General features: G+C 33.3%; 2 protein-coding genes across 3 annotated transcripts; one reads left to right on the top strand and one right to left on the bottom strand.

Annotated features, from left to right (window-relative positions):
- Positions 1-1,570: 1,570 nt before the first annotated feature.
- LOC141676626 (uncharacterized) lies at positions 1,571-3,717 on the top strand. Its single transcript, XM_074482310.1, has 3 exons — positions 1,571-2,223; positions 2,485-2,631; positions 2,809-3,717. The coding sequence occupies exons 1-3, from the start codon at positions 1,760-1,762 to the stop codon at positions 3,500-3,502; spliced, it is 1,305 nt and encodes a 434-aa protein (XP_074338411.1). The 5' UTR covers positions 1,571-1,759; the 3' UTR covers positions 3,503-3,717.
- A 6,832-nt stretch (positions 3,718-10,549) lies between these two features.
- Positions 10,550-25,021, bottom strand: LOC141677875 (flowering time control protein FCA). Of its 2 annotated transcripts, none has more exons than XM_074483985.1 (19): positions 23,619-25,021; positions 22,844-22,914; positions 21,291-21,369; positions 17,233-17,315; positions 17,113-17,164; positions 16,580-16,647; positions 16,073-16,139; positions 15,340-15,419; positions 15,199-15,263; positions 14,684-14,740; positions 14,458-14,590; positions 13,110-13,196; positions 12,434-12,994; positions 11,986-12,183; positions 11,671-11,880; positions 11,549-11,587; positions 11,139-11,204; positions 11,010-11,055; positions 10,550-10,911 (listed from the first exon to the last, which is right to left on the bottom strand). In XM_074483985.1, exons 1-19 carry the CDS (start codon positions 24,916-24,918, stop codon positions 10,904-10,906), a joined length of 3,270 nt encoding a protein of 1,089 aa, XP_074340086.1. In that variant the 5' UTR covers positions 24,919-25,021; the 3' UTR covers positions 10,550-10,903. The 2 variants fall into 2 exon arrangements, with proteins under 2 accessions (XP_074340086.1, XP_074340087.1); XM_074483986.1 differs by having other exon boundaries at positions 16,580-16,641.
- Positions 25,022-27,119: the final 2,098 nt, after the last annotated feature.

The raw sequence follows: 27,119 nt of genomic DNA, 5'->3' as shown, positions 1-27,119 counted from the left end.
AGATGGAATAACCGTTCATTCTTATGGATAGTTAGGAGTGAGAGCTCATGCAAAAGATGTCACCAACATTAATTTTGTGATCTATAGCATCATATATTACATATGTAAATATGTAAAGTTGACTTTGGCACTGCTGAAAAACAGATTTAATCGAATTTAACTAAATTCGATTGCAACGTTCATTTGTACATAAATTTGATCGATTTTATAATAATCATAATTAAAGGATCGGATTTAAAAGTTCAATTACATTTTTACTAATTCAACCCAATTAATATTATGAAAGCCTATATATATGTAATAAGAGATGCAACATTATAATATGCTAATATATTTTTTTAAATAAAATGTTAATCTCATATCATAATTAATTAAAATTTGAATCTTCCCTTAAAAAATATTATAGATGAAAGTCAGCGTAAGACTTCTATGAGTGTACGAACTTTGTACGTGCATATTTAGGATAATGTACAAAATACTGTTTGTACGGATGAAATGTTAAAACGTATACGTACGATGAATCAGTGACGTATTGAACACTAATTTGATGACATATTGGTTAAGAAATGCGCAAGATTTTAATGGTGTCTTGTAATTCTTAATATTTTATCATAATGATTTAAAATTTATATTAGATCGAGTAATTTATTATAAATAATTTGGAAACAACATTTAAGTGACATTTAATTATAAATTTTTAGAATTTTATAGATATCTCTAAATCTTGACATTTAATGTCATCCATTACCAACTCTTTATAATAATTTTAGTTTAATTTTCCAAAGTATTTGAGACAGCATTGTATACAACATACATGTAAGTTTTGGTTCTGCAACTCGTCATCTATCACTTGCCATCCGGTCGACCATTTTAGCTTCTTTTCTCCGTCATAAATTTAATCCAAGCTTCGGGTGAGTTCTTATTAGAGCAGTTAAGTTAATATATGTTTATTTACTTGGCAATTGTGCATCAAACACTTCTGCTACCAAAACATTAATGTTTAATTTGTATCATAAATATTACTAGTAACTTTACAACCGAATATATGTTTCAAGAAATTTGAGGTGGAGTTGAATTAGAACATTTTAATCACTTGAGATATTAAATTGTATTGATTATAACCTTGATGTTTATTTGTGAATAGACAATAACATTATGCTCTTGTTGTAGGGATCATCTAATGTAATCTTGTCTCTGTGAAATTGCAATCTAATGTTACAGTAGGCAGAACAAAGTGCGACGATATTTGGGGTCTCTGGCTGTTGCCTCCAACAGTTAGAAAGCAAACCGGCAAAAGAAAATCCACATCTACAAAAGTTTATATTTTTTTACTTATTGCATGCCCACGTGAAACCGGAAATCCGTTCACACAAGCCGGTTCCCGGTCAACAACCCCGCGTAAGAAAAAATTCATCTACTATAAACCTGACCCCTCCTTGACGGTGGCCCACTTTTTTCTCATTAACTATCATTCTACATCTTCACACATTTTCCGTACAGTTTCCACCGGCATTCACCGGTCATTTCCTCTATATTACTTTGTAGCTTCTCTACAAATAATCTCTAAATCTCTGATTCTCTCTTTCTCTCCATCTATACATATTTTTTAATATTTAGACACACTTTTTTGTTTATTACTAGTATTAAACTTGTACACTTTTTGCATAAAAGCTACAGTAGTTGTTTTTACAAATGAAGAGGCTAGCTTGAGATAAATAAGAATCTAAGCTTTTGAAAATACAGCTTTCTTGTCTATCAAATGGAGAAGAACAACCCAGATGAGATTGCTAACAAGGGTGGCGATCAAAATATTAATCCTACATCAGCTATGACGCCAGCATTTTCCGGTGAGCAGATCATTCCTCCGGTTAGTAGTCCACCACCAACAAGTATATTTGACATACATCATGACGATATCGAAAAATATCATTTCATGGACATGTTAATTCCTCAGAATTATTATTTTCCTCCAACTAGCTCGGTTTTTGATCTACTTGGTAGTCCACCTAAAGATACTATGCCCCCACAGCCGCAGCAGTTTTCGTTTGCTGCTGCGGCTGTGGGGGACTCATCGGAGACGGCTCTTACCCCGATGACTCCAAATATTTCTTCTTCGATTTCTTCTTCATCAAATGAAGTGGTGAACGAGGATCAGATCAGTATTAAAACTGGTGATCAAGATGATGAAGCTGAGCAGAAACCTGAACAAAAGAACAAAAGACAGTAAGTTTATTTGTTCTTTCTACCTTTTTTTTTGTAATTACATGTTAATTATTTGGTTTGGTAAGATTACTACTTGATTTGATTAATGAGGAGGTAACTGTTACAATTATGATGTGATTTGTACAGAAGACATACAATTAATAATGGCTCACTCCTCAATTAATTGTAGTTAGAGTAAACAAAAGTAGATGATCAGTATATGTGGGTCTTTAATTATATAATCAATGAATATTAGTTACTAATATGTAAATTTATTTGCAGGATAACTGAACCAAGACTGAAAAAACCCAAAAAACCAAAACAGCCAAGATTTGCCTTCATGACAAAGAGTGACATAGATAACTTGGATGATGGATATAGATGGAGGAAATATGGCCAAAAAGCTGTCAAAAACAGCCCTTTTCCAAGGTGAAAAAATATACTATTGTTTTGGTAGATTAGTATAATTTTGTAATATGATATGTTTTGTTTTGTTTGATGATTAAAGAACGTGCGACTGATTAACATAATCTATGATTTATAAAGATTTGGGGATAGATCCTTTGTGGGTCATGCAAGTAATGTTGTTTGTGTTGATTTAAACAGGAACTACTATCGCTGCACTAGTGCAGGATGTGGTGTAAAGAAAAGAGTGGAAAGGTCATCAGAGGATCCTACCATAGTTGTCACCACTTATGAAGGTACTCACACTCATATTTTGCCCGTTAATGCCCCACGTGGTAGTACCGGAATATTCCCCGACTCTTTCACTTTTCGTGGCTTGGTTAGTGGCATTGGTGGTAGCGGAATTGGTGGCATAGGTGGTAGCTTGAGTAGTGGCATTGGTACTAGTTTTAGCAGTGGCATTGGTGGTGACATGAGTGTTGCTGCATATAATGTTGGTGCCATGGGAAGTGGTGGCATTGGTAGTGGTGGCAGTGGTTCTGGTGCCAATAATTTGAGTAATATTAATGTGCATTATAGTACTGAACAGCTAGCTCAATATCAAAATCGAATGCAGCAACAATATCAACAACGACCGAATTATTTTATGTACAATAATCCATCGTTGTCTTCATTCAACTTTGGAGTTGCTAATGCTGATGCTGTTGCTGCTACTACTGCTACTGCTGCTACAATTGATTCAGGTTCATTCTCCAACCGTATGCTTCAAGACGGACAAAATCTTTTGCCATTTAATCCGAACCAGCAGATGACTATGTTTCGAGATCAAGGACTTCTACAGGACATGGTGGCTCCGTCACAAATGAAACTGGAGAAAAAAGAGGATAAAAATTAAGCGCATATCCAAATGCAATTTGGTATGTATATTCCATTATTAGTACTGACTCCTAAGGTTAATTGGCTTAATTCTAATTAATTATCTCTTGATTTTTCGGCAACCAATTAACCTTCTTAACTAGGAACCTCCCCTCCCTTTGGATTAATTTTCGGTGATGTAAGATGACTTTTAGCTAGGCTCCTTTCTTTAGTTTATGTGGAAATACTTCTGGACCTGGTACTGTTTTCTCTTTCTTTCTTAAATATGCTATTCTTTTATTGTACTTCATAAGATGATCAGATGTTTTTTTTCCGGATTATAATGGAGATTTTCGGGTTCATGTATGTCTATAATTTGTAAAATCATTTTGGCCTCTACTTTTGTCATTTATAATTCTTATATATTCTTATTCTATATATGATGTTATATACAGTCAGTGCAATATGTGAGGTTGGAGCATTGTTACATGTGCTTTGATATCAATGGAGTGCATTAGCAGGAATATTTAGGGTTAGGGTTTGTATTCTGATCTGTTGAGCAACTTAATTGTGCTTAAAATTTTTGGGTGTTTGAAGTTATTATTTCCCTTCTTATATATATGCTATCAATCACCCCTAATCAGTGTTAAGAAAACTATATATGATAGATATCTTATAGTTAACATGACTTGTTACTCTGGAAGAATGGTGGCTTAATTAATTATAGCTAGCCATATGGAGTACATTATTTTCACACTGTATGCTAGTTTGGTATGTACGTTTACAAAGGCAAACCGCTAAATTAGCAAGCTCAATATAATATATATTGTGCCTCATAAACAATTGAAAAATAAAATGAGAAGTTGAGAAGTTGAGAACTAAGAACTGCTGATTTGCATAATTTACACGGGTAATTTGGATGCAAATGATCACAACTAATTACGATTTACTAGTGGTCCGCATCCAAATGGCTATATAAATCAAGAGTTCTGTATTCTTATGACTTGGTTCTTAATGGAGCTGGACTAATCCTTCTAGTCATTGCAAATTATCTACAATTAAGGTGTCTAGTTAATAAGATCTTTTTGTTATCTTAACAACCTTTGGTTTAGGCACCATCATGTCAGGTGGCATGTTTATTTGCTATTTAGCTAGCTTAGTTAACTTGCCTTTTTAGTGTATATTATAAGCTTTAGAAATCTATGCGTGTTTATATGTACTTGTCTTTCATCTTATTTGGACAGAGAGTTTGATCACCTATTCTATTCAGTTGGTGAATTGCATGTTTCTGTTTATTAAAATGTGTTTTGTTTTCAGCTCATACAGGGTTTAATTTGAGAATAATAACATGTAATGTTCATTTTCTGTCCTCAATCATCCATATCCTTGAGGGAGGGAGGGAGGGAGGGAGGGAGGGAGAGAGAGAGAGAGAGAGAGAGAGAGAGAGAGTCACCAATCAATATATGTAGACTAGGTTTTCCATATCTTGGTTTTCATTGTGATTTTATTACCCGTTTGATCAAAATATAAACAAATGGCGTGCTTACTAGTACTTACTACTTTAAGCTAAATCCTTGATGAAATTGAACATATTGATTGAGGTTCCCAACTGAACTTCTGGCCTAGTTGAAAAGGTTGGCATGAGAATTTCTGGAAGATTTGTACACATACACACTTGCTCATGAGATGGTATAGATGTCTTGGACGTCAAACTGGAACTGAAATGACATGATTGTCCATGTTACACTGTCTTTTGCTAGCTATAGTACAATACTACTTGATCGATCACTAGGCTAGAGTGTGCTTTCTACTTATGATTTCCTGTCATATATAGGCTTTTATATATGAATTGAGAATCGACATTGCAAGCGCAACTTCTTTTACTTTTTCCCATCCTTGGGAGACCACAATGCCCCATCCTTTTGTGTGTGTGGAGAAGCATATACACGCACACACTGTAGATCATTGCATATAATTCCCAGTGAAACTTTTAAAAAGATTACTCATTCGACATTTACTTATATGATACAAGTACAATTGTGCCATTATCAGCATATTAATGGCTACCTATGAACATGCCTGCAGCTGTTATATACATTACTTATTATCATTTATGAACCTTGAACTACTTGTGAGTAATTATAAAGTTAATTGTGCGGTAGCTGAATCATAATCCTTAATAGTAAACTTGGTTAGCTTGGTTCTATTTGTAAATAGCTTGATCACTGACAATTCCTCCATTATAATCAATAGTTAAAGGGGTATGTTCAATGCCAAGCTATTCTTCCAACGTATGGTGAGGTTTTGAAATATATAGAGAGAACTATATATATATAATATATATATGTAACTATGATATATGTAACTAGTACAGTTATTTTTTATTATTATAATATAAATATAATTTTAATAATATGTCCGTTAGTGATATTCCAATCTTTTACCTTTTGAATAATAATTTTTAAAAATATGTTTAACCATTTTTATCAATTCGATTGAACGGGTATGAATTGAGTAATCACAGAATTAATAATTAAAATTTTAAATATTTCATGTGTAATATAATATAATAGTATAAAAGATACGGGATCTACCTTGCATATGCAGCCAACAATCATTTGCTCATAACTATTTCTGAAAAACTCTATTGTCTAATTTTGAACCGAAGAAATGTAATTTATAAGTATAAGCTTACAAAATTTGACTTAACGCTAGTAAGTTATTTGAAATTATTTCTTTACCTTTAAAATACAAAAGGACGCCAAGATTTTGGATGGAGTACAGATTTGAACATACATTAATAATTCATATTGCAAGTGATTTACATTGTAACCAATGTATCTTTGGTTGCATGTTTAGGATTAAACATGTAAGTTCAATATAAAGTTTAATATTTAAAAAAACATATTCATAAATTATTAAATATATTTACATGTTAAAGATAGATATATCCTGTGATGAAAATAAAACAAACATATATGATATATAAAAATAGTATATTATGAAACACCATGCTAAAATTGATTTGCAATTTGTTCTTTTTCAACTTGGCTCACTAGAGAATTTTTTGCCTCTTTTAACCTGCAAAAAAAAATCAAACAATCTTATTAAATTGTAAAACTGAATTTCATATTTATCAAGTACTAAATATTTGGTCATTCTTTTTAAAAAAATATCCATTTAAATAGTCAAATTTTAGTCTTTTTAATTTTTTTTAAACTTAATTTGACCATAAAGTTCATCGAAGGATTCGCCCCTATTTTGTGCAATGATACAAATTGAATGGATAAAAGTAATAAAAAGATTAGTCCAGTTATTATAAGCTTGTAGTATGATAAAACTGTTTAAATAAAGATACCACTTTGGTTGGTTTAAAATTACTAGTACACCATGAGAATATTAGCAATACAACACATTATTAATTGACTAGAATTTCAGTGTTTATTTCTCATTTCATTATTCCCTTTATTAATCTATACAATATATAATGTAATATATATGGGCACAGCACGTAAAAGTTTATGATATTTCTCCAATTAAAACAGCTGGATAAATTATATATAGTTGGATGGGATATAACAGGTTTGATCCTCGGAAACATTATTAATGGGAGCAGCTGTGGGATGAAACTCATGTATACAGGCATATATATAAATAAGATCTTGTATTTGAAAAAGCAGTATCATATACTTGGAATACTGTCACATATTCTATCTCCAACTTTCCAGCTAATTGGAATACATACTTGCTGCATTGTGATCTCTGAAATATCAGAATGCATGATGATGATGATATATATATGTCTTGCATTTTTGGCATCTACATAAATTATGGTTACTAAGACATCATAACTGTTAACAGAATTTAATGAGCAGGTGAGTTAAGATTATATATCATTAATTTTAGCAGAAATTGACAAGGTCAAAGATTGGAAACTATATGCAGAAATTTATGAGGTGAATTCACATTGTTTATATAGAGCAGGGTAAATTGTTTAGGGTTACGTATGATGTATGGTTGAATGAAATTTTTTTAAATTAAAAAATCCTTCAAGCATTTTTGTGTGTTGCCCTATAGGTTATTATTACGTTGGCAACGAATTTAATATCTAATTTAAAATCGTAAATAATGAGCGGCATCTAGTAATACATCATTACTGCCCAAGTAATAATAATTCAATCGGTGATCGATTTAACCTTTCGTGAATAATGTACAATGTAATATAATCCCTTTAACCACATATTATAGATTAAACTAGAGGCATGTAATGTGTCATCCTCATCAATATTTAATACAGTTTCCTTGATCAATGAGTTACTATCATATTAAATCAACATTTGAGTGTGACCACGCATTTCATAGTCTAACCCACACAAGAGACCAATAATATCACTCCTAAAATTAGGAGAGTTAAATCATTTCTAGATCATTCATATTTCTCATACGATTCATAATATACTTGAAATACACTTTTATCATTAAGGATAACTTTTAATGGAATCAATATATATATATATATTAATTCTCATATAGAAATATAATGACTTCAGGTCTAAGGATCATTACATCATTATCACTTTGAGAATTACTTATGACACAACAGACATGTAGAATCTCACATCGGGTCTGTCTAGCACCATGTTACATTTACATATGCATTTGTTTTTTACTTTAGTATCACTATACATATGATCAATGAGATGTGATCATCAGTCAACAAACACACCAATTTTAATGCATTATTATTATCCCTTAATAATAATACTCGATTAGGGACCTTTAGAAATATTGATATTATTCTCGTAATTTAGAATGTTAAGTACGTAAAGTAACATGATTTAGAATTTAATAAGTAAGACGATTTTGATTTAAGTACTCGCATAATCATACTCATTTGAGATATAATTAAATTATTTTTAATGTGAATGTATTAGTAGTATTTTTGTAATTATAAAATTTATTTAAAAAAATTCAACTATCATTGAAAATATACATTACCAAACTTCTATATATATAATATTTAGTGGCATTTTTTGTTCATTTATTATTCATAGGATTACTATTGTTGATTTTTATTAGTATAATATACAAATATAAAGGAAATATTATTTTATAGGTTTTTTTGTGTAAATATTTAGTATGTAGTTAAACTATATATTTTATAAACATAGTTAGTTATAAGAACAAGGGGTCAAATTCAAACAAATTTCGGTTGAATTTAATAACACGTCTAAAATCATATTTATATACTGTCATATTTACGCGATCGAATTTAGCAATAAATTTGACATATACGATTGAATTTAGCCATACTCCTAAATTCAACTGCATAATTATAAACCTTGATTTATGTTATATAAATCCTTCTACACTGATTGTTTATTGTGAGACAAGAATTCAAACTGAAAATTACATGACTTCTCCCATTCAGCCTCATCATCAGTTAACCTCTAATCAGTTCCATCACTGAATGTATTATACATGAAAAAACACAATACATGATTAGGTACTTAATCTCGAAATTTAAAAGACAGTTTCTCTGAATTTGGTTTATGTGATTAATCCTTTTCTGTGGATTTGGATTTCTCATGGTGACTAATCCTTTTCTTTGGATTTGGATTTTTCATTAAAGAAATGTAATAATTAGCTGTTGTTTAACGACTTTAAACATGAATTAGTCAAAAGAAGATACGTCTGAAATGTAAGTTAAATTGCTAGAATTAGCCTAATGAATTTAGAAGCTACTATCTTTTTCTGAAACAGTAGCTCCCACTTGAAAAACAAATAATAGTGGGGGGGAGATAATTATATTAGGTATATTATAACAAGTTGCTAGGTTTCATACGTTAATATGATTCTATCATATTATTCACCACTACCTCTATATAAATGTAATCTTGTCGGTCGCCCAATTATCTGCTCTAATTTTATATTATAAAATTTAGATTAAGACATAACTACCTCTAAAGATGCATCATTATATTTATTAAGCCATGTGCTTTAACTAATTAAATATCAACTCCTGGTCTAATTTAATTAATCTCTTTTACTAGTCATATTGTATTATTCTTAAAAAAAACTCTCTATATCGGAATTAAATAGCAATAATAAAATAGATATATTTGGTCGCAAAATAATTTCCTGCGTCATATCTCGTATTAATCATAAAACTAGTAAATATCAGTGAAATAGTTTGTGTGCTGCTAAATACGGTGTAGGAAATAATATCGATCTTTATTTTGGGCCTATTCACCCATTATTATATACCATTTCGTGACCTTGTCAAGCCATTATCCTAATATTTAAGGTAATCTAAGAAACTAATGTTTAGACTTATTTTTTCCTGCACTTCAAAACGAATAAACTATCAAGTAATTAATAATACTTTTCAACTATTAACCCCTAGACGTTCTAAAAGATCAAACACACTTCGATCCACTCTTCGTTTGAATTCCAAATTTATTTGGGAAATCTTTATATAAACAGTATGTACGTATTTAGCTTATGGGAAAAAAACAACCTAACTAAATTTTATATATAGTACTATCGAGGCCCAAAACAGTAACGAAAAGACTGCATATTACTATTATCCATGTAAAATAAAGTGTGTAATATGTATTCAAATAAAGTGTGATATGTATTAAATTAAAATGTGTAATATATTTGTAAAATAAAAGAATAAAAAATGTGGTGTGTATTAAGTGAAAAGAGATATTATTATCTCGTGGCTTCACAGTTGTGGTTCTCGATAGAAATTTGATGTTTATGCATGAGAAACATAATAATATCATTGATTTCAAAAATCTGGATGACAAATAATGCAATCAACATGACGAGATTCAGCAACTATTATGCTTAGACTCACTACTATGATTCAGCAACTATTATTATACAAGATAATAATAATATTAACTATAATACTAACGGCCAAGTGTAGAAAACACCATTTCAACGGTTCCTGCATTGTGAAAAGAACCATTTCAAAGGTTCCAGCTAAACAGAATACTACTATTTTATCAAATAACTGAGGGAATGACTAGACTAAATATCATGAACATTCTAACACCTCATAAGACAGACTACGCTCTAAAAAAGTACAAAAGGCTCTTATCGATTTTCATCATGCATATTTTATGGTACCATGTAGCTTACAGATTCCTCAGGGAAAATAATATAGAAAAACTTAAATTAGATCTAAGACTGAAAACTAGTCTAAATGTTACAGGAGTTAGAGAAGGCACAAAGGCCAAGATGTTAAGGACCCAGGAGGGGAGAATAAACCATAATATGTAAAAGAAACCATTGAGGAACAACACTGTTGTGCGGTTGATCAAAGTCTCAAGCATTTACTCGTGCTCTCCCAGCCTGCCTGGCCTCGAGACAAAACCCCTCGAACTCAGCATTTAGGATGAGACAGTTCTGCATATATCCAATCTCAAAGTCAGGCACCTGCAAAAAAGTAAAAATTATGATTTTGCTTAGCCCTGGAAAAACAGTATAAGTGGATAATAACTTCAAAGTGACGAAAAGAGTTCCAAATTCAGAACCTGTGGGCTTGTTCTTCCACATCCACTCCTGAGCACCCTGAAGTCCCTGCGCCAAAGGAGAAATGTGATGCTTTAAAGCAATTAAAGGAACAGGTACAAGGCCATTCAAGAACACATGAACACATATACCTGCTGGAATCGTGAGGAGTCATTTACTGAGCCAGCCACTGCAGGTGATTGTTTATATGCTGGATCCTACAGTGCAAAAAATATTTTTGGGGGAAGGTCAAACCAAAACCAAAGAGAAAACATGTGACATTAATATGTGGATTCTTGTTATTATTTCATCCATAAAATTAATAAACATATTTTGTAAGCATTATCTCTTAGGCCGAGTAAAAGGGCCGAGTAAGTGGCATAAAAAGGAGAGGAACAGTTTCATATAGATATGACAGTAATAAAAAAGAACTACTGGCCCAGGTGAAATGTTTTACAGAAAAAGATTTTAACATGGCATCATTTTCTTGTCTGTTACTGCAAACAGTTTTTACCAGTTCTGCATATAACTTGGGTTACAAAAATATAAAACAGTGACATACCTGAGTACCTTGGTGACCTGCATATCCAGGAGCCTGATACTGAATATTTCAAAATAAATGGGTAAGTGAGATACTTTTCAAGAGCATATATCTAAAATAATATTTTGTTTTAAAGAACTCACTGATGAAGATTGAGAGGGTTGTTGGAACTGTTGTGGGTAGCGGAGCTGGGGTTGAAGTTGTGACTGGATTTGACTTTGAGGATTTGCAGGAACTTGCTGCATAGACAAGCCTTGGGGTTGAAACTGACTTTGAGGCTGTTGAACTGAAGATTTCTGTAGTAGTTGTGACTGCTGTTTTTCAAACGATGACAGCTCCTCTGGCTTCTCCCACTGCAATGTCATGTCAACATTCAATGTTTAATTTACAAAATTATTAACTTATACAGCAGGAAAAGTACCCAAATCAGAACTTTTTCAAATGGCAAAAAACTTTACTTTGCTTTCACCAGTAGTACTATTGTAGTAGTATTTAAATCCTTCAGGAGAGGTATGCTCTGTCCAGTTGCATTTCAAAGGAACCACTCCATGTGTAATTTCAGGAATAACTAAAGCTGCAGTCGCAGCAGGTCCATCTGTAACTGGAGGTATAACCTTACCACTGGCACTTGTCTGTGGAGTCATTCCAGCCCACGACTGCAGAAGAATAGTTTTCAGCAGGAAGTATACAGAAAGCAACTACATGCGCTACTCATATAAAGATTTAGAAATGAAACAAACAGAAGTGAAGTTCAATTTAATGGTAACTTGAAATGAAATAGAGTGGACATAAGAGTCCTTAGGGGAGAACTTCCAGAAAACTATTAAATTTGCAACTATATCATTAGTTTGAAAATATAAAATAGATTGTCATCCAGTTGCTACAAACTTAATCCGTGTACAGTACCTGCTGAGAAGTAGCGTTTGGACCTTGCTGCGTCGCAGAATTCTGATTTGATGGTTGCATCATCTGCAGTTGCTGCTGGATCTGCGAGAATGCTTGTTGTGATGATTGAAGCCTTGCCTGCAGAGCTTGTGTCTGCTGTGACAGCATCTGTGCTGTTAACTGAGAAGTTGGCTGGTGTAGAGGTTGAGGAAATTGCTGCTGAGGATTCAACTGCTGTTGATTTGCCATACCGGAGGGAGGATATGGTGGTACATTAGTATTTGACGGCATTTGTGCTGCAGCAGGTGAGAGACTCTGCTGGTTTTGAGATTGTGAAACAGGTAGCTGTCCATTTACACCAGGCAGCTTTTGAGATGAAAATGTCTGACTATACGGAGTTTGTGGTCGTAGTGGAATCGATTGTGTAGGTTGTGCAGCAGAGGTTTGATTCTGAGAGTAAGATGCTGATAATTGTGACTGCATAGGAGATGGGTACTGCTGTGATGACTGATATGGCTGTTGTTGTAGAGGTGATATTTGCTGGCTAAAAGATGGGACTTGCGGCTTTGACTGGTTATAATTCTGTAAAGATTTCAAAGATTAAATAGTAGCACGGGAGGGTGGGGGAGGGGGGGGATTTCATGGGTACTTTATGAAGCAAGAGAACAAGGAAGGCAGGATTTAAGTGAAAACATACCTGTGGCAGTGTCGACGACGAAGAAGCTGGGAACACAGAAGGAGGACCGTCTGCAGAGCCATTATAGCCTCCAGTGGAAGAACCACCCTAAATTGTTTACAAAACATTGATAATGGTTATGTTGTGTAGGCAAGTCAGCAGAATCACAACTATTGTTGTTTAGTTGGCTACAAGCCTACGACATAAAAGCTATGTTACTCGGACTCGGCTAGAAGTGTCCGACATGGACAGTGTCCAGGTATCGGACTCGGCAACATTTTGAAAAATATACATGTTTTTGGCTTAAAATAAGTGTCCGAGTCCGAGTGTCCATGTCCAAGTGTCGAGTGTCCGACACGGGTACTCGGAGGTAAAATGAAGAGTCCGAGTAACATAGCATAAAAGACTCAGATATCAATACTTTATATTCAAGTCAAAAGCCAAAATCTAACAGATTATTCTATAACCCACCCTTAACAACATATTGGTCCAAAGCTCGAAAATTATTTGGTTACAGTTACAGCAGAATCCAAGTTAAATATGGAAATTGGTAGATGACACCGACTACAGATTTGCAGGCAAAAGTATCGAGACACAAATTAGGATATACTCAAAATTAAACTCACCACGAAGTGTTTAAATACCACAATTTATAAACTACCTAAAAAGTACTGCCAAACATCTATTCAACTTCTACCATTACTAATCCTCACTGATTAAAATTCAAAACATGCTCTATAGTAATTACTCCTATTTTACCAGAGACCAAAAAGTGTCATTATTCACTCAATATGTAAAATGTAAATCAAATAGGAAGTCCAAAACAATTCTTATGGAGTAACGGGTAACTAATTAAAGATTATCTACACTTTTCTAGACAGAGGACATCAATGCCTTTCTGCTTGATCAATTATGGCAGCATTGTAGAAGCAGATACTGGTGTTAGAATAAACGCTGTACACCCTAACATATAGACTGCAGCCAGCATCAAGTATTCATGTGTCTTTAAGAGCAACCAACTAGAGCAACCTATGTAAAAGATAGTATCCCAATACCAACCTAACCTAACCAAACCAAACACGGGGACATTTGAACTTTTGACTTGCATTGCAGAACACTGAAACGTTGACATCACTTTACTTGACAGTGTTAATAGTACCAGTCTAAATAATTTTGGAAAGAATTGGCTATTAACACAATTCCCAAGCAATGTTTCAATCCAATAGTTCTAAAGCGGAAATAATTAGCCACCAAGTCTTTTACCCTCATAATACAATAATTTTTTAAGAACATCAAGATAAAATATTAAGAAAACATATTAAACATGTTTATAAGCAAAATGTAATAAATAACATAAGCTTTTTCTTACTGGTGTTGAAGGTGCTGGGAACCGGGTATGTGTCCCAACATCAGAAGATGGCGCCGGATTCTGTGGACTCATTGGATGCCAGGTATTAGGTACATTTTGGTTGTGAATAGTCTCAACTGTGTTTGGCATTGGCCTGCCAGATTAAGCATCAGTATAAAACAGTGAAGAGAGCAAGAATCATTAGATAATAATAATTGATAAAAGCGTCAAAGAAGGCCAGAATTACCTAATCCCCGGTGGTTGAAACCTAGGCCCAAAACCAGGACCACCGAAAGGAGCATTTCTGAAAAGAAAATGAACTAGGATCTTAAAAATAAGTTATTCATCAATCTTTTAAAAGATATAACATCTTAACAACCAACTGAAGCTCAATTGCAGCTCTATAGGCCTTAAAAGGATTTAACTGAACAAAAAACTTTTAATCTTTCAAATGATGCGTTAGTTACATATTCTCAAAGAATAAGAAATCCAATTTACAATCTTGACGTATTAGCTTGTAATCCAAACCACCATTTGAAAAAGTGAAGGTTTGTACCTCTCAACATACTTTTGTAGAGGATAGTAGAAATTTCTTTAAAAAATATTGAATCTATAAAAAACTTAAACAAATTGTGTATCTGACAAATAAGCCCCAGTAAGCTTCGCTACAGAGCATATATTTATAGATCTTTAAATAACATTCTGCGAATACATTTTATAAAATTATAATCACAACACGATTGTTAAAAATACAAAACTAACCTCGATTCCCCTGGCCTTGGCCTTTTGGGATCAGCAAACCGAACCGTTAGTGGCTGATCACAACCCTAAGATTCATAGACAGCCAGGTTATTACTTAAAAATAGGACCACGACAAACAAACAAAAAGATAATGAAGCTTACTCTCATTACGTAAGTTCCACTAAGTGAATTTATCGCAGCCATTGCCGAATCTCTACTTGAATATTTTACGAACCCACATCCTTTAATAAACTTGAATAATATTAGGATTTGAGATTAAAAAATTATGAACTATGTGCATAAACTGGAACTATAAACCGAAAGATTTATATCAAAAATCAAATCAGAGAAGCATAACCAGTCAAATAAATCAGAGAAAACTAAGAGAACAGAACCGGACCAAAATAAACAGCCAGTATTTCATATTATGAGTCTTCAAGATGTCTCAGAGTCAATTAATAAATTCCAAATATTGGATCCAATAATCTCAATCACCACATTCCATTCCCCATACACAAAAGTTTAGGCTGATGTTAGAAGAGAAGTGGACAAGCTCACAGAACTCCAAATTTTACTTCACTAAATCCTATAATATTTAAAAAATAAAAACGTATTGGACAAGAATTGTACAGTAAGCTCAGATATTTTGTCTAGAAAATTTGAGAGCATCAAATTGTGTTGCATATTTGCATCAGAGAAATATTAAAATCTTCATTTTCCCACTTGCCTTTTTCTGCTTTTTGCACACCCGCAAACCAGACACGCATGCAAAGAGTGAAAAGATATAAAACAAATTGGGCCAAAAAATACAGTATCAACCAGTTTCAGGTATAGAACCATGTAACTAAATATGTGGCATAATACAAGATTGAGGAATGAGAGCAACAGAACAAACCACGACTCTGCTTCATTTCATCACGCATGAGATACACATCTTCAACTCTACCATATGATGAAAATATCTGTAACAGAAACATAACTTCATCAGTATATTGGTTTCTATATTAACTTTAAGTATTATACAAGAGAGATGTAATAGGGTGCAAAAACTTTCTTTTTAAAAGAACGTATGAAACATGATACAGGAGGCTGAACTTTATAATGACAAGGAGCAACAAACTACATTCTCCTTTCTCTATAAAGAGACAACGATGGAGGAGGACCAACTACAAATATATGCAGTTATGCATAATGACACTAAAGAACAAAACTCCTGATATTCCACCAACATGTTACACCTGTCTTTTTTCTCCGAAATTTCCTCAATTACAAGAAGTAGAATTAAATAGCTAACGAAAGAAAGAAAAGTAGCCATAGTTCTACGAGATACAAGATAATAATAACAAAAAAGGCATCAAAAATCATAAAGCGTCTCAATGAAATACATATACTTATGACTTGCCTCTTCAACTTCCTTTTCTATAGCTTGTTTGTTCAGTGAGCCAACAAACAATTTGTACTCAACTGCACCTAACAAACAACACAACATCAAAAAAATGCAATATAAGTTATACTCGGGAAAAAAAAATAGATATTAAAGCCAATCCTATAAATTCCAATCACAAATTTCATCTTCTCCACCTTTCAACCCCGTACCTCTAACAGACCATTTCGTTCTGCTAGTCTTTTCTGGCAAAAACAATAGCTTAAAGTTGCATATGACATTGAAATTTTTGAAAAATCTTTATAGAAAAATTTAATATTGAAAAGGAAAAGGAACTACAACTAAAAAATGTTTCCATAGGACGATGTCCTGGGATAATCTGAACTAGAGCAGTTTCATAATAATCTACTAAAAATAAATGGAAAGAAAATTCCCATCAAACGCCTAATAATATATTTATAACCGACTTGTGCACATAAAGGATAAGAAAATGAGCAACATATTACATTTAAAATTAAACTGCAGCAAAAATTAGTAGTAACAGAAATTACCAAGGCGTTCTCGCTCCCCATCAGCATATCTAACTTGGATAGGACCCACACCCTGAAACAAATGGAAACTAAATATTGACTGAAATCAAGTAAATAGACATGGAAGCAAAAGAGACATACCCCAGGTAAAGTGTGCTGATTATGTAAAGCTCTTATAGCCCTATCCGCTTCGACTGAAGTAGCATATTTTATAAAACAACATCCTGCAGGAAGCCAAGAGTTGGTATCCATATACCATTAGCTACAGCTAACCACATAGTGGGGGTGATGGAATGAAACAAAGGCACACGTGATATTACATACACCGAATTTAGAAAATTAAGGTAAAATTTGCAAGGATGTGTAGAATGGTATGCATCATCTACAATAACATAGTTACTACATAGGATATGTAGCAACTACTAGTTGGATCCAGGTAGAAGTCATAACTGTATGGAACAATAATAATTACTAAACACTGCCTCTTATACGCCAGTTATTTATAATCATATTGACATAGTACTGTTCTGACTTTTTTAAGTTTTGTAACACCCCACATGTGGACAGTACCTAACCACTCCCTACCTAAGCTTCTATGAATGAGCTAATCTGAACCCCCTGCAACAAAGGCTAGCTAGAGACCAGGATGTAACCAAACACATATACAAAACAGTTCAGTGTTAATAAATTAGACATCAACTTATTAAAAAGGTTAGATACACAACATTATAAACATTACATGTCACTAAAACGTCAGTGAACAAGAGGACAAATAGAAGCCAAAATGCCAAGTATTACGTTATAATCACTGTATATGAGCTAGTTCCACACTATTCACATAGGCAACTTGCATTGATTTATAGACCTCGGGATCCCTCCTAAGGACATATCCTCAGAGAACAACCTCCTAATACTACAAAATCTCAAGAATTAATTTTTTTAGAACCAATTACTCTTGTCTTTATAATGGCCTAGGGATCCCCTCACAGAGCTTTAGAGATCAACATCCTAAAACCACAGAATATGCTCTTCAATATCTCATGAATTTATATTTCCCAAAACTAATGGCTAAAAAATATACGGTCACATAAATCAAATCATTAAGGCATTATAAAATAACATGCAACGTTGTATAGAGTAGCAGAACCACATCTTTCAACTAGAGTTAGCCATCTACCGCTTGTATCTCCATAACCGCATAACCTAATTGTCATCACATGAACAATTATAACCCATAGGCAAAGTACAACTCCTTGCAACCACATTGGAAAATATTTAACCTTCAAACGATCCTATGAAAACAGTCAACTTTAAACCATTGAACAAATATGAGAAGATGGTTGACTTCATGAATTACTTCATCCATTAATTTGATCAAATTCATAACCAAAACACAGTACTGGTCTTAAAATTAACAAATTGATATGATAAAGAAGTCTGGAACTATAGATATAGGCGCACATTCACATTAATTATGTGTCCAACAATAAACCATTTTGATACAAATAGCTGTGTCCCGGAACTAGACTCAACTACTATCCACAAGAATCATCATGTATGAAAAAGGTTTATATAGTTGATGAGGTGTAAACCTATCGTGATATCAAAGAGTCCTCCCATATAAGTCTGGAACAACCAAAACTGGATGTCATTGCAGCATCAGCACTTGACCAAAAAAGAGAGATAATAGCATTCACATATCAGTGTAAAGAGTAACTGCCCATTGCTATTATACTGTCTCACGATCTCGTCATAATTTAAACAATTCATGCAGTCATTAAGTAGCTATGATGGCTTTTTCACTATATGATCAACACATGCATGTACCTAAGAAGGTGACCCGGAAATAGAAACTACGCTTATTGGAAGTCATCTATACATATCTACATATATCTAAAAAGTACAGACATGATGAAGGAAATTTCTAATAATTACCATATCCAAAATTGATCAATCTATAAAAGAAACCAAGAGTTATGTCCCTCAAAAGAAATCAAACTTAAGGCTAAAATTGATATCAACAAAAGAATCTGTAAAAGCCAATAAGCCACAAATAAGCCTAATGAAAGTTCTGAATAAGCTGTTCATCGGATTAGCAAGTACTTTACAATCTACAAACAACAATAAGATCGTTCAGAGATTTTATCACTTGCAGAAGGTACTAACCTCACTGGATGAATCACAATAATGGAAAGAAAAAAAAATATTTTTGAGTTCAGCAACTATGCCTTCAGAAACTAAATATTTCAAACAACAATAAGAACATTTCATAACTAATATAGTTCGTAATATGAACATATAAAACTATTAACCAAGTCTGTCTCTATCTAACCAAATTAGAATGCCAAATAGTAACCATGTTGAAGACGATCTAACCACATTGCAATATACTGCAGACTAAATATTAAACAGAGCAACTGACCACTAAGGGAACATTAACAGATACAACTACCATCAGACATGGGTGAATTACACAACTTATTTGGAGTTGCAAACAGAAATAATTAAAGACACCACGTCACCCAACGAAAACTGTAAATGAACCCATCATAATTTTGATGATGTCACATGAATTGCATATCACAACAGATGAAGCACAATTGCAGCCTTCACAGTGAATAAACAAGAACATATATTGTATCAAGGGGTAGCGACAGAGTGTTCTCATTGACAAAGCACATGAAAAAAAAAACGATAAAACATCCAACACCAATCCATTACATTCATTCAGAATAATAACAGTTATGATCTAGATCAAGAACGGAACTGACTTGATACAAACTCCGCCAGAAGATATAATGATCAAAGTAACAAAGAAACTAGCAAAGATAAATTCTCATATCCTCACACTGAATAATGAGCCTTAAACCCATAGGATAGAGAGTGACCTTTAGACCAACAGGATTAGTTTCACCCTCATGCTGTTAGATACCTAATGTAATATCACAGAATTCAGATAACTGAGAGAATTAGATGAGTAATATCGAGAGAAACCCGAGCTCATCAGGTACTTGCAGAAAAAGGTAGATATATATATATATATAGAGAGAGAGAGGGTTGGTGGAAGTGTCTAAAGCAATTCCTTTTCAGAGATATAATTATCAATAGAAGTCTAAATAAAAGTAAAAATAGAGATTTATAGCCAACTAACAATAATCGACTGAAAATGACTACTCTAGTCCACTATTCGGTAACTGATTTAGTATAGTTGCACAATTTAATTACAATGCAGGTATCGTGTAAAGTTCTAATACAGCAACAGCGACATTAAAATTAATGCGACAGTAAGTAACCACATAACGAAGAGTATATATTCCTAAGGAAATACTCTCACACTAACAGCAGATTTGAAGTGGGAGAATTCAAGAGAAAAGATAACACACACATAACTAAGCAATGGAACATATTCAGATCCCATTCAAATAACATTCATCACTCATACAAACAAAAATATGCAGCCACTATCAAAATGTAGGGATGATTTTCTTTATGATCATATCCAATAAGAAATATACTAAGAACAATCTATCCCATATAATTCAGGATGGATCATCTAAAATGCAGTAAACATGACGCGTGGCCAGATTTGATACCTCATTAAAGGGCCCAGACTACATTGCCGGTCCACACTAATAAAAGGATACAGACTAACGACAAGGGTTCTTACAAACCTAGATTGAAGTTCAATTATAGACACATTCATATTCATGCATCCACATATTTAAGTCCAACTTCTATGCACATTTTAGAGCATTAGGCACAGAAAGAATCGATATAATTGTTTTGTTACAGTGTTTTACGTATCTGATAACATAAACAGCATTCGCTTGAAGTGTCGCTGTACAACGACAACTTCGACAAAAATGTCATAATTACGAATGCTACAATGGTAATAGATGCTCTGTCGCAAAAACCTAATATTATTTACATCAGCTGTCGACAAGTTGAAGAGCAGCAACATCTAAAGCTTCCCGATTCTTAATCAACACAGAATTTGATTTTTAAGGGTTTAGTCTTTGCCTTCTTGGTGGACAGGACGAACATACAAGATAGATCGCAGCCATGACCAAGAAGCCGACAGGTGTTGGAAAAATAACTGAGATGAAAAATGGGCTAAAGATGCTCCTCTCGGCCCCTCAAAGGACCTGAAAACAGACACCTAATAAAAAAAATGTACAAAGTAAACTATACATGCATACCTTGCTGTTGCCCAGTTTTCTTGTCCTTGATCAGAGCAACCTCCAGAACACGTCCATGTTGGTCAAACAACGGTCGTATCTGACAGAAAAAAGGGCAGAATTGACATGGTTGCTATAGATAACATCATTAACTTAATTATTGGCTTAAATCTCAAAGTAGTCACTGAAGTGAGAGGCATATATCAAAAAACTCACTCCAGTTATCGGAGACTCGTTTGTATCATTATAGTTATAAGTAATGACAGCACCGTTAGACCTGTTAGTTTGACTTGACTGAAGTGTCTTGACATTAACAGAAATCCAGGTGGAAACACGTGAAAGATGACCCAGTTTTCAAATCACACCACAATCAACTGCTTCAACAAACACGCACAAATATATATGGATACATGTATGTAATCATCTCCACCATCTCTAAAAACGTAAATCTCAAATTCAAAAACAAAATATTCCCGTCTAAAAATATATATATTTCCTCTCTAGAATCACTCTTGACTAACCTTTACTACCAATTGAAGAGAAACACAACTACAAGTTTAAACTTTCAATACTCGGTATAAGATGATAACACTTCTTTCGTATAATTATTTTGTTTGAGATTGTGCATACAAAGACAACGGAAATTTAGCTGAAGTAGTTATTCGAAAATGGGTTTTGCATGGAGAGCAAGTTGGATTATGTTCATGATTTCCCTAATTTATGTTCAAATTTTTTATGATTAACATTTTTTTATGTCAGGATGATTAACATTTTAATCTTAAAAGAATGTACATATAGTTTTCCTGTGTATACAATAAGTATACATGATCTCTGTATTTACAATTTGCTGTTAAATTTTATTTTAAGATTAACAATATATTTTCATTAATATATCTTCCAAAGTTATAATTTGCGATGTTTATTGATACTAATTATTAATACTTAAGCTTTAAAAATATAAATATTGAGGTAGTCAGAAATTTAATTAGCTCAGTTCATAGTTTCCTATAGGGAAAACTGATTTTTTACATATATTTATGAAGTAAAAAACTTCTAAAAAAATACAGAAATATCACGCGTGTTAGAAGAATAATTTTTTTAAAGAATATATAATTTGTTCATAAAAGTAAAAAAGAAAGATTGTAACATAAAAATAAAAAAACTTAAATTTCGATAAATAATCAATATTTCAGAAGTGATTAAGAAAATTAAAAAAAAAATCGTTTAAAATAAAATTTTAAACATTTGAAGACTATGAAAAAAAATTGTTAATCTAATATTAGTTTACAATTTGACAGCTGCAAGTGTCATTTACATAACTTAGACAGCTGCCATCTCAAAGTTACAAACCATTCTGTTAGGTCAACAAGTCAAATTAACGGAATCGTCATTACTCACAACTATAATGATAAAAATGAGTCCCAATAACTAGCGACCCTGAGTTCAGTGACTACATTGAGATTTAAGCTCTTAATTATTAAACAGTAATCACAAAGCAGAAGATAATCATGAACCCAATAAGTGGGGAACAATCTGTACACACATACACTAACTCAACAAGTCAATCAACTTACTTCTTCCTCGGTGGCTGTCCTTGGAACAGAACCGACAAAAAGTTTGGTGAATGCACCCCCATCATGATTATCTACAAAAGAATTATATATCAGCCTGACAAACAATACTAACAAGCCAAAGATACCACATTCAAAATTAAGTTGCAAAAATGACTACATAAATTCCACAAACGACGACAAAAAATTTAACACAATAATTACACAAAAAAAGTAATGAAAATGCAAAAAAAATAACACAATAATTACACAAAAAAAGTAATGAAAATGGGCAAAAACCAGATTATGTTGCCCTCCTAAACCAAAATCAACAATAACAGGTTAAAAAGAGATCAATTCTTATATTTGGCGTCTCAATATATATGCAACAAATGAAAATCAGTGGGATTAGAAAAGCAGAACACCTAATCAATTACTCACTTCTTAATAAAAAAATTATATAATTATATCATTAAACACATACAAAACAATTCTTGAACTATATATACACATGTCTCACACAAATATCCGAATTATAATACTAGCTTAAAACTATAGAATTTTTACTAATTTAGCTTTTGAATAGTATCCAAAGGTTACGATTCCAGTAAGTACCTCAACTTCATATTAAATATAACAACATTGGTACAAAAATCATTAAAGCTCAACGTAAAAATAATAGATAACTTAGTAATTTATTGGCCTTCCATTAGCATATGAATAATACAATTAATCTCAATACAATAAATAAGAAGTTCAAATAACAATCAGTAGCTAAAACTCAATCTGAAAAAACTACCTGGAGATACCTCAGGGGCAGAAAAAGGATACCCTCGCTTCTGGCCAGTAATTGGACCCTGTTGATCAAAATTACCTGTACTTCCACCCCGACCACCACTAATTGGACTCTGTTGATCAAAATTACCCATCCTGCCATGTCCTCCACTAATTGGGCCCTGCTGATCAAAATTATCCATACCACTATGTCCTCCTACCGCAATTGGACCCTGTTGATCAAAATTAACCATACCGCCACGTCCTCCACCACTAATCGGACCCTGTTGATCAATATTACCCATACTTCCAGGTCCTGCACTAAACGGACCCTGTTTGTCATAGTTTACCACACCACCACGTCCTCCATTAGTCATGCCCCGTTCATCAAAATTAACAATACCGCCACGTCCTCCACTAACTGGACCACGTTGATCAAAATTACCCATACGGCCACGTCCTTCACCAGCATTTCGACCTTGTTGATCAAAACTAACTGCACCGCCATGTTGATCAAAACTAACTGCACCGCCACGTCCTCCGCCACGTCCTCCGCCACTAATTGGACCCTGCTGATCAAAACTACCAATACTACCACGTCCACGTTGGTCAAAATTACCCACACCACCACGTCCTCCACTAGTAATTGGACTCTGTTGATCAAAATTACTCACACCACCATGTCCTCTCGGACTCCGTTGATCAAAGTTACCCACACCTCCACGTCCTTCTGGGCCCGGTTGATCATAATTACCCTCAAAATTATTCCCACCGCCACGTCCTCCAGCACCCTGTTGATCAAAAGTACCCATACCACCTCGTTCTCGGGGACCCTGTTGATCAAAATTACTCACACCGCCACGTCCTCCACCAGTATTCGGACCCTGTTGATCAAAATTACTCCTACCGCCCCGTCCACCTGGACCCTGTTGATCAAAATTACTCGTACCGCCACGTCCTCCACCACTAATCGGACCTCTTTGATCAAAATTATCCCTACCTCCACCACTATTCGGACCCTGCTTATCAAAATTACTCCGTCCGCCACGTCCTCCACCACCTCGAAACCCCGGTCCACGTCCACCACCGCCACTACTCGAATACCTAGGTGGACTATTCAAATCGCCACGGTCACGACCGCCACTCGAAAACCCTGAATTATAATAACTAGCCGTTGGACTAGTGTAATCCTTATTATTGTGATGATTTTTAATTGGATAAGCATCGTCGCCGCGAGGCGGAGGTGGAGGGAGAGGAGCTCTTGAGTTCCGGTAGGGCCGTGAGTCGCCGTAGCGGTCGGCGGCGGCGCCGCGGTGTCTGTCCATGGAGAATTGGAATAGTAATTGGAAACCCTAGATTATTTAATTGGGGATTTTTGGGAGTTTTTTAAATTTTTGTTTAGAGAAAAAGGGGAGTGTAATTTTCATGTATGTAGGTGTACGTATATAGTGTGGATTAGGTCAACGTCATTGATTCGTATTCGTATACATGAACTAATCTCGTAAACGTTCTAAATGGAGCCCGCAATATCGTATACTACAAGAAAATAATATAAAAATAATGGATTTGATTTTACTTTTTTGATATATGAAAGTACACGAATACAAATTTACACGAATTATTATAGTGTTTGTTTTGGTTTAAGTTATAGGTATACGACACGAAATTAGAGTACAAAAAATAAATAATTAATTAAATAATTAAATATATACATACATATATATCATACAAAAATAAATCAAAACTAATTTTCAGTTTACTTTTACAAAAGTATGGAATACACTCGTTATTTGTTGATCAAATTGAGACTGTATTCTAAAACATGTATATACTCTCTTTCTCTCATCCAGTTGTATACATTTTTTTTAATACCTCCGTAATTTATTTTTGAATTTTTTTATATTAAAATCCCAACATCAAATTTTTATTCAGAAGAAAAAAATTAAAAATTATTTACGAAATTATACTTTAGAGTAGTATTAAAATGTGTGTCGAGTTATCGTCCCCCAATGTATATAATCTAGGAGGACACTAGGAGTAACATTTTAGGGTTTTTGATTTCTTCACTTTTTCTCCCCTCTTTGAGTCCGCCGCTCTTCTTCTTTCTTGCTTACCAACTTCTTCACTTTCAAATTAATCTACTTTGAAATCTATTACAAATAGCAACTTGATAATCATTCATGAATCTACTTTCGGGTCTAGTATATTCTGGTTAGATTAATGGCTTTAATCATTAAACTTTAGCTATTTTGGTAAATAGAAGTCACAATAGTCACTACACGAGTCCTAACATAGTTGTGTTCACAGTGGACATTATAAATTGGTGATGGTTTGAAAATATAATACTCCTTTAAAGAAAAAGAGAACCATCTTTAAATATGGGCACCTTTTGTTTCGTTTCATTTTCGTTCGTTTTCGTGTACTTACACGAAAAGTACACGTTTAATTTCGTTTTGACACAAAAAAATCATTTCGTGTTTCATTTCACGTTTTGGTACACGAAATTTTTTCGTTTCGTTCAGAAATTACTATACATGTACACGAAACACGAATGTACATGACACGACGCGATTGCCAAGTCCAGTTCTAAACATTTTGAAACCGAAATCGCAATAATAAACCGTAGATCGTGTTCAGTTTGATATTGTTTTTTTTTGCAAATATGACTTATACCCTATAAATGAATATATATTTTCATAATTTTTTGTATGAGCGTGAATCGAATTAAGGATAAATTTTTAATCACTTTTTAATTTTAAAATCAACAAAAATTTGGTTAAATTTTGATATTCAGTTCAACTGAACTTAAATCACTCCATACTCGTCCCTATCACGTACAAATTATTACACAAAGGTACAAAATTAGACCGGACCGATCGGGTCAAACAAGGCCAGATATCGAATTTCGTTAAAATTACGAATCCGGTCGGATCGGGAAAATCCGAATATATATATTTATTTATTTATTTATTTATTTATTATTCTTGTTATTTTTTTTATTTATTAGTGTGCATAAAAATAATATCTTATCATTAGTCGTATTAAAAATTATGGGTGAAAGCACTAAATGCCGCATTTTTAATCAACATTGTCCAAAATGTCCAAAAACATATTTGTAAAAATACTATCATTTTGTTTAAAAAATTTTGCAACTTTGAACTATGTTTGCAGTTCAAATTTTTGAAAATATTTGCGAAAATACATTTTGAACTTTGCAATCACACCAATATCTATAATATATGTACAATACTATAATAATCAAAATGAGTTACAGTTGGGTACCTCTTTTTTTATTTGGTCTGGTTATCCTCAATCATAACCGTCATATCTTTTTAACAAACTATAAGGACAGTTAAATCTACGTACTAAAAAAAATAATCATCCAAGTTTCTGGGTTCGAATCTCGCCAGCAGCAAATATATATATATATATATATATATATATATATATATATATATATATATATATATATATATTATCCAAGTTGTTAGATATGAAATGCACACAGAGGGGGGTGAATGTGTTT

This window comes from Apium graveolens, chromosome 8, assembly GCF_009905375.1.
Source record: "Apium graveolens cultivar Ventura chromosome 8, ASM990537v1, whole genome shotgun sequence".
NCBI lineage: Eukaryota > Viridiplantae > Streptophyta > Magnoliopsida > Apiales > Apiaceae > Apium > Apium graveolens.
This window is presented reverse-complemented; position numbering and strand designations above follow the sequence as displayed.